At 39.6% G+C, this 16,644-nt stretch overlaps 2 protein-coding genes across 2 annotated transcripts; both read left to right on the top strand.

Moving 5' to 3' along the window:
- Positions 1-8,017: 8,017 nt before the first annotated feature.
- LOC129716589 (zinc finger protein 431-like) lies at positions 8,018-9,289 on the top strand. Its single transcript, XM_055666423.1, has one exon. It carries the CDS (start codon positions 8,018-8,020, stop codon positions 9,287-9,289), a length of 1,272 nt encoding a protein of 423 aa, XP_055522398.1.
- A 406-nt stretch (positions 9,290-9,695) lies between these two features.
- On the top strand, positions 9,696-12,788 carry LOC129717499 (zinc finger protein 227-like). Its single transcript, XM_055667441.1, has 2 exons — positions 9,696-10,644; positions 10,705-12,788. The coding sequence occupies exon 2, from the start codon at positions 10,768-10,770 to the stop codon at positions 12,085-12,087; it is 1,320 nt and encodes a 439-aa protein (XP_055523416.1). The 5' UTR covers positions 9,696-10,644; positions 10,705-10,767; the 3' UTR covers positions 12,088-12,788.
- Positions 12,789-16,644: the final 3,856 nt, after the last annotated feature.

The following is a 16,644-nucleotide window of genomic DNA, read 5'->3' as shown; positions in this document are numbered from 1 at the left end:
TCTAGACTGTTCCTGTATATTCAGCACTAATTCATTGGACTTCGCTGTGAGGTTCTTCTTAACGTAGCCTTCCGCTATTTGTTGTGGGGGAGAGTGTTCCGCTCCACGTTTTACTCCGGTGAGAGCCGAATTCAGTCCCTTGATTATGTTCCAAATTTGTTGAACAGGTGTTGATTCGTCGATTTGTTCTTTCAATTCCTTGTCGTGTTTCCTTTTGCTTTTTCTTACTATTCTTTTGAATATCGCTCGTGATCGCTGGAATTCGATTTGGGACACTAGGGACGGATTTTTGTTGTATTGTTTCAGCTTTCTTTTTTTCTCTTCATATGCTTCTTGTATTTCACTGCTCCACCATCTCTTCAAATAATCCGCTCTTTTATTCTCTACGATATAGCTGGCTTCTTCTATTTTTTCTTCGAAGATAGACTGCATCTCCTCGGGGTTATACATGTATTGTGGTTGGATACCGTTGATCCCTTGGATGGCTTTTTCTACGTTGATTTTCTTAATTCGCCCACAGACTACTGGGATTTCCGTTTGAATTTCCATGATGATTGCGAGATGGTTGCTGCCGAATTCTTGATCTATCACGTTCCAAGTTGCATTCGCTGCCAAACTTCTGGATGCTAGCGATAAATCGATCGCCGTAGGGGCACAGTTTATACGTGGAATTGTTGTTGTTCGACCGTCATTTAGTAAAACCAGTTTAGATTTCTCTATCTCTGCGAACATTGTTTTACCCTTTACACAAGGCTTTGCACCATTTTCCCAGAGTGGGTGTCTTGCGTTGAAGTCTCCTGTCACAATCACTTCATCCGTCATTGATTCTAAGAATTGGAATATATCAGTAATTTTTCCCAGCACTTGGGAGCAGAGGTTGCTATCTGGCGGGACGTAGATGGATATTACGACAATATTGTTTGCAAGGTTTCTAGTCTTAATCGCTATTGCTTCTATCGGGTTCCACTGCGGTAGCTGTAACTCTGAAAAATCTATTTCCTCTCGAACTAGTATTCCGACTCCCCCAAAACCCTCCTTTCTGCAATGCTTTACAAATTTATATCCTTTAATTTTGTATTCTTCATTTATTTTGATCCATATTTCTTGGATACTTGCAATTGCGATGTTTTCTTTTCTTAGGAATGTATAGAGTTCTCCTCTCGTCTCTAATGGTCTAAGTGACTGAACATTATTTTGTAGTATCTTTAGATTGTTTTTATTCATTATTCGGGTTCTGTATCTCTTCTTCATACTCTTGTGTAGGATATTTATCAAGTACCCCTAGGTCGGTTGTAAACTCTTCCACTATGTCATTCAGTGTGCTGCTTATCTTGACCAACATTTCTTCGTAGCTAATTTCATTCAAATTCCCATTGAGTAGTTGTACATTTACAGCTGTTTGTAGTTTAATAATTTTTTTCACTATGCTAATGTTCTTCCAGAAATTCTCCAGGACTTTCATAGTTCTGTCTAATTCGCTTGACTTGTGTGGATTTTGAGTAAAGTAATGTGGTACGTCCTCGTCGAACTGTAGATAATCCTTTCTCCGGCAAGGTTGAGGTTGTGGGTTCGTATTGTTTGTATGTTTCTGCCATATTGTCCTGTATTGCGTTCCGTTGTTTCTTCTTCTACCATTTTGTTCGATTACTGGGAATTCCGCATTGTAGTTCGAAAGGAGCTCAAAAGAATTTGAGTGCATCTTATGTTTCGCTTCTGAAAATGTGACTTTTTCTCGTTGCATGATCTCCGAGATCGTTTTCTGCTTGTTTCTTGCTGGGCATGCTTTGTCATCTGCCGTGTGCCTCCCTTTGCAGTTTATGCATTCCTCTTTCGTGCATTGATCACCGTTGTGTTTTTCCCCGCAGAACTTGCATTTTTTTTCTCTTTTGCAGTCTTGGGTTTTATGTCCGAAGCCCCAACAGTTTTGGCACTGCTTAACCGGGAACAGGTATAGCTCTATTTTGAAACTGCAACCGTAAAGCGAGATTTTGTTAGGTAATTCCTTGCCTTTAAATGTTACCTTAATATTTTGTGTGTCAAATAATTTTCTGTCCGTTCCTTGTCTTTGCATTCTCTCTACTTTTGTGATTTCTTTGTCCGCTACGAAATTGTCTTTTAGTTCCTGTTCTGAGTACGTTTGAGGAATACCTTTGACCAATCCAACCGATTCCCTAAAGAAAATGGGAACGTACTGCTTGAGATTTGCATCATTCATATTTGTTTCTAGCAATTTTTTCGCCTCACTTGGCGAGGGGAATGTAATCTTGTATCTGAATTTTCCAATAGCATAAATATCAACGTTTTTGTATCTCTTGAACTTCGCCGAAATTAATTTTCCCCGTAAAAACCCTCCCCACATCTAAATTTTTAGACAAACTGGAAATTATATTCAATGGACTCTTCCTCTGAGGTTTTACTCTAAAAAAAAACACTAGAATTAGAAGTTTCCGTAGTAATTTTTATAACTCGTTGGTATAGAAAAAAGCATCCGAAATCCATCATGTTGGAAACAGTTTCGGAAGGTGATTTTAACGAGCGATACAAAAGCAGCAGCAGCAGTTGTTGACACTTGACAGATGCCGCAACCGCAAAAACTGATACACGGAGAATAATTCACACGCTTTCTTCGAATGGTGTTTATACTCGAAAATCAATATCAGTGTTCACTTCAAGAAGTGTTCGATTTGCCGTATCAAGACTCGATACTGGGTGATAGTCGTGATAAATAATGCATCACATGTGAAAACGCTATTTTATGTTTGTGTGGTGATATTTCCGAGTCGAGTCTCATGCCTTTGAAAATTCGTAGTCAGTCATTTGTACATTCAACGTAGTTACGCATATTTCCACAATTAGGTTGTTTAGCTATATCAGTTCTTTATGTCATCTGAAAGAGTTCCATTTTCTGAGCAAAACGTGATTTACAAAAAATTTCTATCGTTGTCCTTCAATAGGGTTGTTTAGCTATATCTTTTTTTATATCATCTGAAAGATCTGCATTTTCTGAGTAAAACATGATTTAAAAAAAATTTCTATCGTTGTACATCGCTATTTAAATCAAGATTTAAAACTGCTGCTGCTCGAAATCGATACAATGACAGTTCGCCCACCTTTTCACGTACGAATGTGTTAGTGCCATTAGTTGAGGAAAATATTTACAAATAGCTGTTTTGTTTGCAATGCTATGATTTTAGCAGCAGGACAAATATTCAGTTGAACACTCATTATGTGTTTCAAACTTGTTTTTGGATAAACGTTTTCATTCGTGATCAGAAATCAGAAGAAGCTGCTGAACATAATCGACCAAAAATGGTAAAAAGTGATAAAAGTCGAAGCAAGAAGATGCGATGATTTACAGTTTGGAGGAAACAAAAGCAACTTTACACGGGTGTACACGTTTACTAGTGTGCGTAGGTGAAAAGTCACTTATCTCTATAGACCATTTTACGAGCTGACAGGTGTCACGGATCCTGCTGATACTGATGTTGTTTTTACGTGCGTTATGTGAGCGGTTCCGAGCTTTCTGTCAAAATTTCATTCATGAATTGAGTTTAGAAACGTCTCGTAAAATGATCTATATACCAACTGTCATTGTAGCGATTTGGGGCGAATTTTAATTATTCATTTAAAAATCGAAGGATAATGATATAAAGTTTTAAAAATATCATGTTTTGCTCAGAAAATTATACTTTTCCAGATGATACATAAAAATCGGAAATCCCTGAATAGCTAAACAACCCAATTGAATCTGCTCGAAATCTGCTCGGAGTCGCTGCAATGACAGTTCGCCCATATACCAACTGTCATCGTCATTTTATTTCTCATTTAAAAATCGAAGGACAATGATATAAAATTAAAAAAAAAAATTACGTTCTGCTAAAAAAATTACACTCTTTTACCTGATATATAAAAATCAGAAATCCGTGAATAGCTGGACAACTAAATTACATATGAAAGTTCGCGTAGGTGCAAACCTCGGTGCAAACAGTCTTCAAATTGGGTTGTTTAGCTATTTCAGTTTTTTATATAATCTGAAAGAGCTGCATTTCTTAAGAAAATTGTTATTTTCAAAATTTTTCCATCGTTGACCTTTAATTTTTAAATCACTGATTAAAATTGCTCGGAATCTGTTCCAAAACGCTACAATGACAGTTCGCCCATGTACCAACTGTCATTGCAGCGATTTAGAGCGATTTTTATTCTTTATTTAAAAATCGAAGGACAATGAGAATTCAAAAAAATCACGTTTGACAAAGCTGCCGCTTTTCGCATATCCGTCCCATGAAGATTTTTGATGATTTTGACTTTTTTTTTGGGAATCTATTTAAAATCATCCCAAGCTCAGGGAGGGGAAGGGGGGGGGGGTTGGTTAACTGATGTCCTAAAGTGTCCTTTTTTCCACCATACTATGCAATGGAAATGCTTATTATTGTGAATTAAATTCTAGTCATACTCATTTTAAACAATAAATTTAATAATTTACTTGCATGTCGCGCTATTTGCATATTACTTACTCGTTTTATCTCACATGTTTGAAATTTCTCCCTTCTCTTTAAAATGTGTACGTAATTTTTAAACAAACCTATACTACCATACCCTCTTGTTACACTCTTTTCTTATGAATCATTTCCCCGCGGAGCTGCATTTTCTAAACAAAACGTAAATTTCAAAAAAAAAAATTATCGTTGTCATTCAATTTTTAAATCACGAATCAAAACTGCTTGAAATCTGCTCGAAATCGCTATAATGACAGTTTGCCCATATACCAACTGTCATTGTGCGATTTGGAGCGATTATTAGTTTTCATTTAAAATCTAAGGACAATGATATAAAATTTTAAAAAATCACGTTTTGCTCAGAAAATTACAATCTTTAAGCTGATGTAACAATCAGAAATCCATGAGTGACCATACAACCAAATTGTAATTAAAGTTTAGACACATACATAAGACATACGTAGCACTCAGGAAATCTTCCAAAAAAAAATGGAACAAAATGAACTACGAATGGTACCACACTCTGAATAAAATCACTGTTTGAGTTGTTTTTGAAGGCAGTGTACCTGTGCAGCCCTGCATTTATCTTCTTATTTATCTTGCATTGCACTAATTTTGTAAATAACTTTTTGACAGTTCCTTAGGGGATTTTCTTCGAGGCTCGATAAAGCCGAGAAAAACAAAATTCATTTTATTCACTATTTATCGAGCAGTTTGACAGCACGAAAATCAATGCTGCATTTTTCGAGTGGAAACGAGACAAATGCAGGGCTGCGGAGGTACACAACCTCCATGAACTACACAAACAGAGTTTTTTCTACAAAGGTTGGTACTTTCGAGCAGTTCATTTTGTAGCAACTTTTTTGGAAGATTTCTTCCTGAGTGTTACGTATGTCTTATGTATGTGGTACGCCCTTATATGGTATATGGGCGAACTGTCATTTAAGACCTTTCGAGCAGTTTTTTGATCTTCATTCAAAAATTGAAGGACACCGATAACCATTTTTTTTAAATCACGTTTTTTTCATAAATCACTCTCTTTCAGTTGATGCATAAAAATCTTAAATTTGTGTCAAACTTTAGGAGCCAATTCTTTTTCTTCTTAGGGTGGGTTGTCTAGCTGCTCGCCGTAAGCGAATTACTTCTACACTAGGCCCAGGTTATGATGTCAAAACCTCCAGGAGCAATTCATGACGCAACAGTCACTGGCGACCGATAGAGCACATGTGAGCGAATTTTCTCTGGACTGAAGGTTTCAACGGCAGTTATGTGTTGTGAATGGGGAACGTACCTGTTGTTACCGGAGCATATCACCTTACTCACCACAGAATTGACTATACCTTTGTTGTTCCAAGGCCTCATTGCATCGATATCAATGCCGGCAGTCTTACTTGTGGTCGTTGCGTCTGTTGCTCTCATTTATGCCGTGTTCTCATCCCCGGTCGCACCTTTCGACATATCCCATGCAAGTCCGTTCGCGTTACTGCTATGCTTGCCATGGTTCTTTTGGTTGTTCTGGTGATCTATTAAACATTTTGTCTCGCAACCGCAAAAAAAAAAAAGAAAAAAAAGGGAGGGGATTAGTTAATGGCAAAGCCGAAAAGTACTGTCACATATATCCACATTCAGACCGTCAACATATACCACCACCCAATGAAATTCATTCTACCAAAAACGTATAACTGATAGCGAATTTATCCACTCCACTGGGTCAGTGCCAACACCTGGAATAATGAAACGATACTGCGACTCACGACGTGATCTAAAGAGATGCTAGGCAGTTGTCTACATTCAGAGCTCATGTATTGGTGCGCCAAAACTGGCTCAACATTCGCTGCGCAACTATCCATTTCAGGGTGCCAACTGCATAATAATGGGTCGAATCAAATCGAAATAGAATCGTTCTGACAGCAGTTAAAGCAAATTTTTTATTCCACAGGGTCAGTGCAAGTCTACCCAAGAATAAAGAAATGGCATCACGATTTAGAACGCAAGTAAGAAAGAGATGCCAGACAATTGTTTATGAACTAAGCACGTGCGACGGCAACACGCCGGGTCGATACTGCGTCAAAATCAAGCGAAAGTGGGTGAGCTGGGTGGAATAAAGAAATTGCCATTAGATCGCAACTGGGATTGACACTGGGAACAAATAAATTCGCGAAATAATAATTATAATAAAACATATGCATACACACATGTATATATAGAAAAATAATAATAATGAGAGTAATAGTAGTAGTAGTTGTCAGAGAAGTGAGAAGGGTTAGTAATGCTACATTATATGAGTGCAATGAGTGGTCGTTAGTCACGAGGTTTTGTTAGTGGTTTTAGGGTTAGTATAAACCTCGATTAAGCCCTACAGACCCCGCCAGTATTTAGTTTTGTTAGGTCATGCGAAACTAAAACCGGCGGTGTGATAAGTCAAGCGTAATAAAAAAAAAGAAAAAAAAAGCGAATTGCAATTATTGTGTTGATCTCAATAAATTGTTACTATTATGTTATTATTATAATGTTATTTATATTGTAATTTTTAGTTAAGCTTTGTGTTTGGAAATACGCTTGACGAATCACCGTCAAGTCCTCCACCCATGTGTAGGGGTGTCAAACTTTAGGAGCCAATTATGACGAAAAATGGGAAAAGTAGGGTATCGAACTACTTCGGTAGCAGTTTACTTCGACGGGTTGTGCATTAGAATGCTGTGGAAAACCTTCGGCAGGCAGAGAACTGCAGCCGAAGTTGTCGGATACCCTGAAACAACACTTTTCGTTAGGAGACGGTTATGCGAAAATTTAGCTGATCAGATCGAAGATTATTCGCATGTCAGTCACATTGCTGTTATGTTAATATAAAAATATGACTTATGTCATTTTTTAAGTCAATTGACTTGAACATACTCAATTTAACCAATTGATAACATTTTCTTACTAGAAAAAGCTATGCGGACACGAAATAACCGAAAATTGCTTAAATAATTCAATTGACGTATTTTCCATTTGAGTTTTGTTATGGGACCGACATGCAAAGAGTGGCAGTAAGAAAATTACACTCTTTTAGGCGATACTTGCAGATTTTTGTCCGAGTCTCCAGACTTTCATAAAATGTGTGCAGAGGATTGCCAACTTTCGCATAAGCAAGCGAAATTTTATCGAATCACGAATATATTTTATTCAGATTTATTGCAGATTTTTCCTGTTTTTCGAGCAGTTGCAGATATTTTTTCAAAAACATCTTGCATCTCTGGTAACGATATCCTAATTATCGTACATTTTGTGACATTTTTTCTTAGCGTGTAAAAACTACAAATGTCAAACTGTGGGCAGAGGTAAATGTTGGTGTTTTCTTTTACCTATTTATCAATAGTGTCATTTTTAGGATTATTTAGAAAAACAGTTTTTTTCCTCGAATGTTAAGGTAAGTTGAAAAAGAAAAATTAAATTTAACTCATATTTCTTATGAACAAAGTGTGTTTAATTTTTAGACCGGAGGTGCATTTGAAAAAAAGAGGCCAGTAAAATCTAACATGGATAGCAGTGACAACAAGGAATCCACCGCTTTGCATATTAAGACTGAGGAAGACCAATCAAATGAAGAATACTGTGAGTTGCCAATAAATACAATTCAAAAGTACGAGATTAAAATCGAAGGCGATAACGTTGTCGAAGTTGCTGCTGCAGTACCAATTGAAGTGGTTGAAGAGGATGAAGACGTGCACGAAGACGAAGGCTTCGAGTGTGACAAATGTGAAGAGACATTTGCATGTGAACAAACTCTCAGCCAGCACAAAAGCACCGGACATTCTCAATTTTCTTGTCAATCCTGTGCCAGATCTTTCGGATCGGTGAAAAACCTTAACATTCATAAAGCCAGATGCAGAGTTTTTCAATATGAAAGCAAGTTGAAGGTCCACGAAAAAGTGCATGAAAAAGGGACGAAAGCGGAAAGTTTTTTACAGCACAAACATACAGCCGCTAAAGTCCCTAAAAAGCTGCACCTTTGCGATATTTGTGGAAAAGGTTTCGTTGGACAGATGAAGCTAAAACATCATATTTCCGTTGTCCATGCCGGAGTGAAAGCTCACGAATGCAGTATATGCTCCAAACGATTTTCGTCTCCATACAGTATTCAGACACACATGCACGTCCATACTGGGGGAGAAAAACGATTTAAGTGTGATATTTGCGGAAAGGGTTTTCATGCATTATCCAGGATGAAAAAGCATCATGGTGTGCATACTGGCGAGAGGCCGTACACATGCGCGGTGTGCTCTAAGGGATTTTTCAACCGTATGGACCTGGAACTGCATACAGATAACTACCACACGGAGAAACTATCCAAATGTAAAACTTGTGACATGGAATTCGACACGAAGCATGATCTTAAGATGCATGTATCGAGCACTCACAATGAATTTCTACCATATCAATGTGAAACCTGTCTAATGGTGTGTGCAAACAGCCTCATGTTGAAGAAACATCGAAGGATTCACTCCGTATCAAAGACGTTTACCTGCGACATTTGCGACAAAGTTTTCGTCGTTGAGTTCCGTTTTCGTAAGCACATGCGCTTTCACGAGCGACCAACCCGTTGTAAGATCTGCGGTAGAGAAATTATCGCGGAGTATCTTGCACGGCACATGAAGACCCACATCAATGGGACCAAGTCATTCGATTGTGGGCAGTGTGAAAGAACGTTTCAACGTCCGTCGCATTTGCAGACACATGTCTTACGAATGCACGAGCGCAAAAAATTAGACGCCATGTTCTCTTCACAGGCATCACAGGCTTCGGTTTAGTTTTTTCTTTGGGCTTCCCAGTCTGGAGGAATTCATTGATACTCTTTAAATTCGGTTGGGAAATAGTTTGAGATTTCTATTCAATGCTCAGAGCATCTCCCAGCTGGTCTCGCAGCACGTTGCTGGTCAAACAAGCGCCAAGCCCCGCAATCGTCCTGTACATCAACCGTTGACCACGAAGTCTGTGTATAATAAGCAGAAGATCAAGTTCAGATAGCGAAATGTAGCACCATGGCTGTCTATTCTTGATGTCTATGCCTTCGTGCCTTCCATATCAAAATACACGATTTGGGTGGTTCCAAAAAATATGAAGAGTCGGCTGGTTTTGGTGTTGAATGAAATAATTTAATTTAAAAAAGTTATGAAACTAGCAATCAGAAGCTTTGAAAATATATAACTGTATTTAAAATAATAAGCTTAGGTTAATTAATACCACCATTAACATTCCGAAAGCAAAAAAGAAATCAATCCTGAATCAACAGGTGGAAACGGTCAAAACTCATTACGGAAGGCTCCAGAAACCATAAACCAAAAAAAAAAAAGTAAATTCATTAGAGCAACAGCTGATGCTGAAGAGCAACAGACTCGCCTGGAAAGACGGGCTCACATATAACATTTTCATTGACACCACGGCGGCCTACGATACAGTCGATCGAGAACAGCTGAACAGGCAGATCATGCACGACAACGGCTTCCCGAATAAACGGGCGCAGTTGCACGAGTGATGTGCAACGTGCGTGTTTTTCACAAGGTCGATTCAGCTTCTGGATTTCGTGGATGACTTTGAAAAACATAGCACGTAGCTTGCACGCGCTTCCTTCTTCCGCTTTGACACCTTAAAAAACTTTATGGTAGAGATCCTTCTATAGTGCTGGGGTGAGCAGATTACCTCTGGCCTGGATTCCTTTCGCTCGGTGATTCCTCTTCTGGATATTCTAACGGTATTCACGTCCTTGGTGTACAGTGAGCTTCTAAAGCTTCGTTTCACACTTCGCTATTGCCAAAGCCTCAAGTTTTTGAAATTAATCAAACATCTCTGATGAGAGATGACACACGACGGAACGGATTCACTCCACTAGACCCCAATGGCCGGTTAACTCTTTTCCTTGCGTCGTCCGTCGAACTGATCACGAGTGTGTTTTCCCAGGACACACACCGCAAAACTTGAGCCGCTGCGTTATCCCGGTTATACCAGTATCATACTTCCCTACTTAGTTTGTGATACTTTTTTTGCGTGCAAACCACAAACGTCAAACTGCCGCCATAGGCAAATATTTTTGTTTTTTTTTTACCTACCAGTAGTGACATTTATTAGAATTACTAGAATAACAGCTTATTGCTTCCCAAAAGTTAAGGTAAGTAAGTAATATTTCTTTGAAACACCCCGAATCTATCAAGTTGTCTATCATTGTTAGACCGGAGCTGCAGTTGAAAAATTAGGCCAATAATTAGGAAAAAATAGGCCAGCAAAAGCTAACATGGATAACAGTGAAAACAAGGAATCAATCGCTTTGCATATCAAGACGGAGGAAAACCATTTAAATCAAGAATACTGTGAGTTGCCAATAGATACAATTCAAAAGTACGAGATAAAAATCGAAGGTGATAACGTCGTCGAAGCAGCTGCTGTTGTACCAATCACTGAAGAGGTTGATGACGATGGAGACGTCGCCAGAGACGAAGGTTTCGAGTGTGACGAATGTGAAGAGACGTTTGCATGTGAACAAACTCTCAGCCAGCACAAAAACCTTCAACATGCTGAATTTTCTTGTAAATCCTGTGGCAAATCTTTCGGATCGGTGAAAAGATTTCACATTCATAAAGCCAGATGCACAAAAAAACGGAAGTATAAATGTAATTTTTGCTCTAAAGTCTTTCAATACGAAAGCAAGTTGAAGATCCACGAGAAAGTGCATGAAAAAAAGACAAAAAAGACATTTAGATGCGAAACCTGCAACAAAAGCTTCGTTAGAGAGGCATGTTTTTTAAAGCACAAACATACAGCTGCTAAAATCCCTAAAAAGCTGCACCTTTGCGATATTTGTGGGAAAGGTTTCGTTGGAGGTATGAAGCTGGAACGTCATGTTTCCGTTGTCCATGCCGGAGTGAAAGCTCACGAATGCAGTATATGCTCCAAACGATTTGCGTCTCCATACAATCTGCAGACACACATGCACGTCCATACTGGGGGAGGAAAACGATTCAAGTGTGACATTTGCGGGAAGGGTTTTCATGCATTATCCATGATGAAGAAACATTATGGCGTGCATACTGGCGAAAGGCCGCACGCATGCGCGGTGTGCTCTAAGGGATTTTTCAACCGTGTGGATGTGGAACTGCATACAGATATCTACCACACTGAGAAACAATCCAAATGTAAAACTTGTGACATGGAATTCAACACGAAGTATGATCTCAATATACATGTTTCGAGTACTCACAATGAATTTCTACCATTTCAATGTGAAACCTGTCTAAAGGTGTGTGCAAACAGCCTTATGTTGAAGAGACATCGAAGGATTCACTCCGAATCAAAGACGTTCATCTGCGACATTTGCGACAAAGTTTATGTCATTGAAGAGAAGTTCCGAAAGCACCTGCGCTTTCACGAGCGGCCAACCCTTTGTAAGATCTGCGGTAAAGGAATAACTTCGCACAACTTTGACCGGCACATGAAGACCCACATCAATGGGGCCAAGTCATTTGACTGTGGGCAGTGTGGAAGAACGTTCCAACGTCCGTACCATTTGCAAATGCATGTTTTACGAATGCACGAACGTAAAAAAATAGACGCCTAGTCCCCTTCCGGAGTATCACAGGCTTCTGTTCAGTGGTTTTTTTTGTGGTTCGCAGTCTGGAGCAGTGTTGAAAATTTTCACTGTCAGTGATAGATTTTCAGTTGAAACTGAAAACTGCGAACATCACATTATACGTGATGATAGTGACAGTGATATTTACTTTCATTTTGCAGTGTCAAAATTTCGTAACACTGGTCTGGAGATATTTAAACATAGTTTGCTATTTCTATTGAGGGCTCAGCAGAGCATCTCCTAGCTGTTCACACAGCACGTTGCTGGTCAAACAAGCCAGTCATCGTATGTTCGAGTCCCGGCTCGGGATATACCGTTAGTGTCAGTAAGGTCGTAGCGCCAGGCCCCGCAATTGCCCTGTACTGTACATACATGACCACGAAGTCTGTGAATAATAAGCAGAAGGTCAAGTTCAGATAGCGAAATGTAGCACCAAGATGTAATGACCCATTAAAAGTATACTTTTTTGACATTTGTGAATATTAAATATACCTATTAGTAGGCGGTTGGTTGTCTTTTGTTGACGACTATGCACTCGTGCCTTTCATACACGATTTGGTTGGTGCCAAAAAATATGAAAAGTCGTTTGGTGTCGGTGTTTTATAAGAAACGAATGAAATTTAACTTTGTCTTAAAGTATTGAAAAAAAGTTATGAAGCTTGGAAAATATATTACTGTATATAAATTAATAATAATAAGTTAATTAATCCCACCATTAACATTCCGAAAGCAAAAAGGACTTTTTTACGTGATTTTATTTTACACGATTTTTTTTTAAATTACGCGATACGTAACATGGGGAATATTGTTTATGAATCAAGATGTAACAGACACACCCACATACCCATACATGCAAATTATTACAGACACACCACATAGCGAAAGATTTTGTAACGACGCGATCTTTTTTTACACGATTTGCTCCAAATTACGCGATTTTTTTGCGCCCACGCAACAATCGCGTAAAACGAGAATCCAGTGTAGTTACAATTCATCACCGAAGGTTCCGAAAACCATAGCAACAGCAGCAGATGTCTGAAGAACAACAGCCTCGCCCGCAAAGACGAGCTCACACATAATAACTGACTTCACGGCGGTCTATAATAGGGTCGATCGAGAGCAGCTATGGCAGATCATGCATGACAACGGCTTCCCGAATAAACTGGCGCGAGTGATGAAGACTACCATGGCACAGCTCCTGAGTTTGTGGATGTCTTTGAAATCATAGCACGTAGCTTTGCGATGGCGGAGAAACCTGCGCCCGACAGAAAACCGAAGCCGGACAAATCGGGCTGCGGATAAATGCACCAAAAACTTAAAACATACTGCGAGCGAGAGACTCCAAGGTGAACATTAGCCTCCCAACTTAAGTTTCTGTAGACGGCGATACATAATGCTGCAATACTGCTTCCTCGTGGTTCAGCTGAAGTCCTTTCTCCATCTGGCTCTTGGAAGGGTAAACTTAATCGCCGTCCTTGGTGGATACATAGAGACAGTAATGAACTTGTCGTTCTGAAATCTTGGTTTTTATTTTAATCTATACAGCGACTTTTGCAGCTTGCATACGCTTCTTTTTTCCGCTTTGACTCCTCGATGAACATCCATGTAGAAATCCTCCTTCAGCACTCTATGGAGAAAAGCCGTTCCGATGTCCATCTGATCTATACGTAATCCTCGATGAGTGGTATTGGCTAGCATTATCTGAGCTGTGGAAAGCTTGGTGACCGAGAGGATCGTGTCGTCGAAGCCGATGTAAGGACTTTTTATCAGCATCAATACATGGTTGATCGTCAAGGATTTGAGCTTTGCTTTCAACCAACGGTCGCGGTTAGGGCGAGCAGGTTATCATTGACCTGGATTCCCTTTCGCTCGGTGATACTTCTTCTGGATATTCTAATGGTATTCACGTCCTTGGTGCACAGTGAGCATCGAAACTGCTGCTGTTTCCATCGCTTCAAGTTCTTGAAATTTATCATACATCTCTGTTGACACACGACGGAATGGATTCACTTGATTTACTCCAATGACCGGTTAACCGTTAACTCTTTTTTTTTATTGTTGCCCGTAGCATGTTCGCTATTTATGAGGCAGAAGGCTGAGGCCAGGGGGGATCTATCTGTCAAACATCATGTAACCAACATATTCGACAACATGGTTTGTTTTGGTTTTTGTTCTTTTTGGTTATGAAATTGATCGATGTGGAATATTATAGAATTGGAACGTTTTTTTTATCAAAACTCGAGAAACCGCGGAAAACTTTTATGAATGTGTTGTGTAGTGATTTTTTCCTCATTATCGTTCATAGTTACAAACGTCACGGACCAACAAACGTCATGGACCAGAGCTTGTCTGCGATAACGCACACATATATGAAATTTGACAGCAGTGAATCCCCTCTGGTAGCTACCCCGCGGAGTACACTTTGTCCTATCTCTGTTTTTTTTTGACGTTGGACTAACGTCTATATCGAAGTTAGGCACCTGAATTTGAAAATCTAGTAATTCAACCGGGGAAAACCAGGGAAAAGTGGTCAGGTTTTGAGCGCTTATATATCAGTCATTTCTTTTCAGAATTTCGAGGTTTTGGCATCAACCGATCAGAAATTCTTTTACGGTTGAATTTATGTAACAAAAATAACCTATTGTTCGAGATACACTATTGAAAAATTGATAAATCACATCGATTGTCTAAATCATACCGAGCAACCAATCACCACCTCTCTTCACAAGCACAGTCGACACTAACGGATACAACCGATCTGACTTTGTAAACAGTCTCACAGCTTTCAACCAATAACGAGCTCGCTTTCGGTAGCTGCAACAGGTGTTTCAACACCGTTTTAAAATGCTTCTTTTATCATTACCACTGAACAGATTCTAAACACCAATGGCTTGATTGATAGGGGAAATATTGCGCAAGATTGTCATATAATAATTTAAATATGTTTTCGATACTGAACTAGTTAAAAGTTGTGTTAAAAGTCGTGCACATTCAACCAATCACAAGCTCGCTTCTTGTTTGCTCGCGGATGGATTTTTGCTTTGGGCTATATAATAGCCTGTGTCGTCTCATAGCAGTCATTGATTAGTCAGTCGATGCTTGGCATTCAAGCGATACAGGCTTGTTTTTCGGATTGTTCGTCAAAGTTATTTTGCTAGTGTAGCATTTTCCTGCAATATTTTGTGATTTTGTCAACCATCGCTGTATATTTCTCGAATAGAAAAGTAACAGACTACATACAGCGAATAGGAAGTGCAAAAAGAGAACACAACTGATGGCGGCGGCGGCGTGCTGGGATCCAGGTAGCCAATATCCTGAGATTGGAACTGTGCCTCAATGGATGTATAATAATAAATTTGGTCAACTTAACATTCTGCAACTGGAAGCTGACGACAGAGCGGAACTAAACCCCTTCTTGGTCGGAAAATGTCTGGAAGCCTGCGTTGGTGAGATTGAAGGAGCAACTACGGAGAATGATGGAAAAAGATTTGTATTGCGAGTGCGAAACCCGGAACAAGTGCGAAAACTTCTTGCATTAAAAGAACTGAAACAAGATGTGGGACAACCGAGCGTGGCCGTCTCTGTGATTTTACACCCAACACTCAATAAGAGACGCTGTGTTATTACCTGTCGTGAAATCGTAAAGATGAGCGAAACTGAATTAGTGGAAGAGTTTAAAAGCCAAGGAGTTATTGCTGCCAAACGATTCACTGGGCTCGTAGATGGAAAGAAACAAAACCTCCCTACGGTGGTCCTAACTATCGAGGGCACCACCATCCCGGAAGTCATCAAGGTTGGTCCACTGAGAATTAAAACTCGAGTGTTTATTCCTGAGCCGACGATTTGTTTCACGTGCTACAAATATGGACATACTAAAAATCGTTGCAAAGCTGCCGCTCGATGCCGAAACTGTTCGAAAGTGCATGACTTTGATGAGGAATGCAAGAATAAGCCCTACTGCCTTAATTGCAAAGGAGAACATGGACCTTCCAGCAGGAAAAGCCCAGTCTACCTAGCCGAAAAAGAAATCACCAGAATCAGAGTGACGAAAGGAATCGACTACAAAGAAGCCGTCAAGCAATTCAACGCAGGGGCAGGATCTTACGCCGAAGTGAGCAAAGTTCAACAGCGACTGAAAATCAACGATAACAATGCAGTAGCAGACCTGATCAAACAGAAGGACGACATGATCCAGAAGCTGATGGATACCGTGGCCAACCTAACCAGTAGAATTAAGGAACTCGAGCAGACTAAAAAAGACAAGAAGCAGAAGAAACAACAGAAGAAGAAGATTGTGATTGAGGGAACCGACCAGGACATCGAAGACGAGATGGACACTGACTCTAGTCTGCAAACAGCTAAGACAGTAAAGGTAAGTGACACTTCTTCCAAAGTGAATTTACTTCCGGTATCAAACTCTAAAACTGCCCACAAAAGACACCCTACCACTGAAATCATTCCCCCTTTAGTTAAAAAATCATCGGAACAAATGACCGTTGAAGTTGACAGTTCTTCCAATCCCGATTATCTCTTCTCCACTGACTC

This window comes from Wyeomyia smithii, chromosome 1 (genome assembly GCF_029784165.1).
Source record: "Wyeomyia smithii strain HCP4-BCI-WySm-NY-G18 chromosome 1, ASM2978416v1, whole genome shotgun sequence".
Classification (NCBI taxonomy): domain Eukaryota; kingdom Metazoa; phylum Arthropoda; class Insecta; order Diptera; family Culicidae; genus Wyeomyia; species Wyeomyia smithii.
The sequence above is the reverse complement of the archived record's forward strand: the minus strand, read 5'-3'. Positions and strand labels throughout refer to the sequence as shown.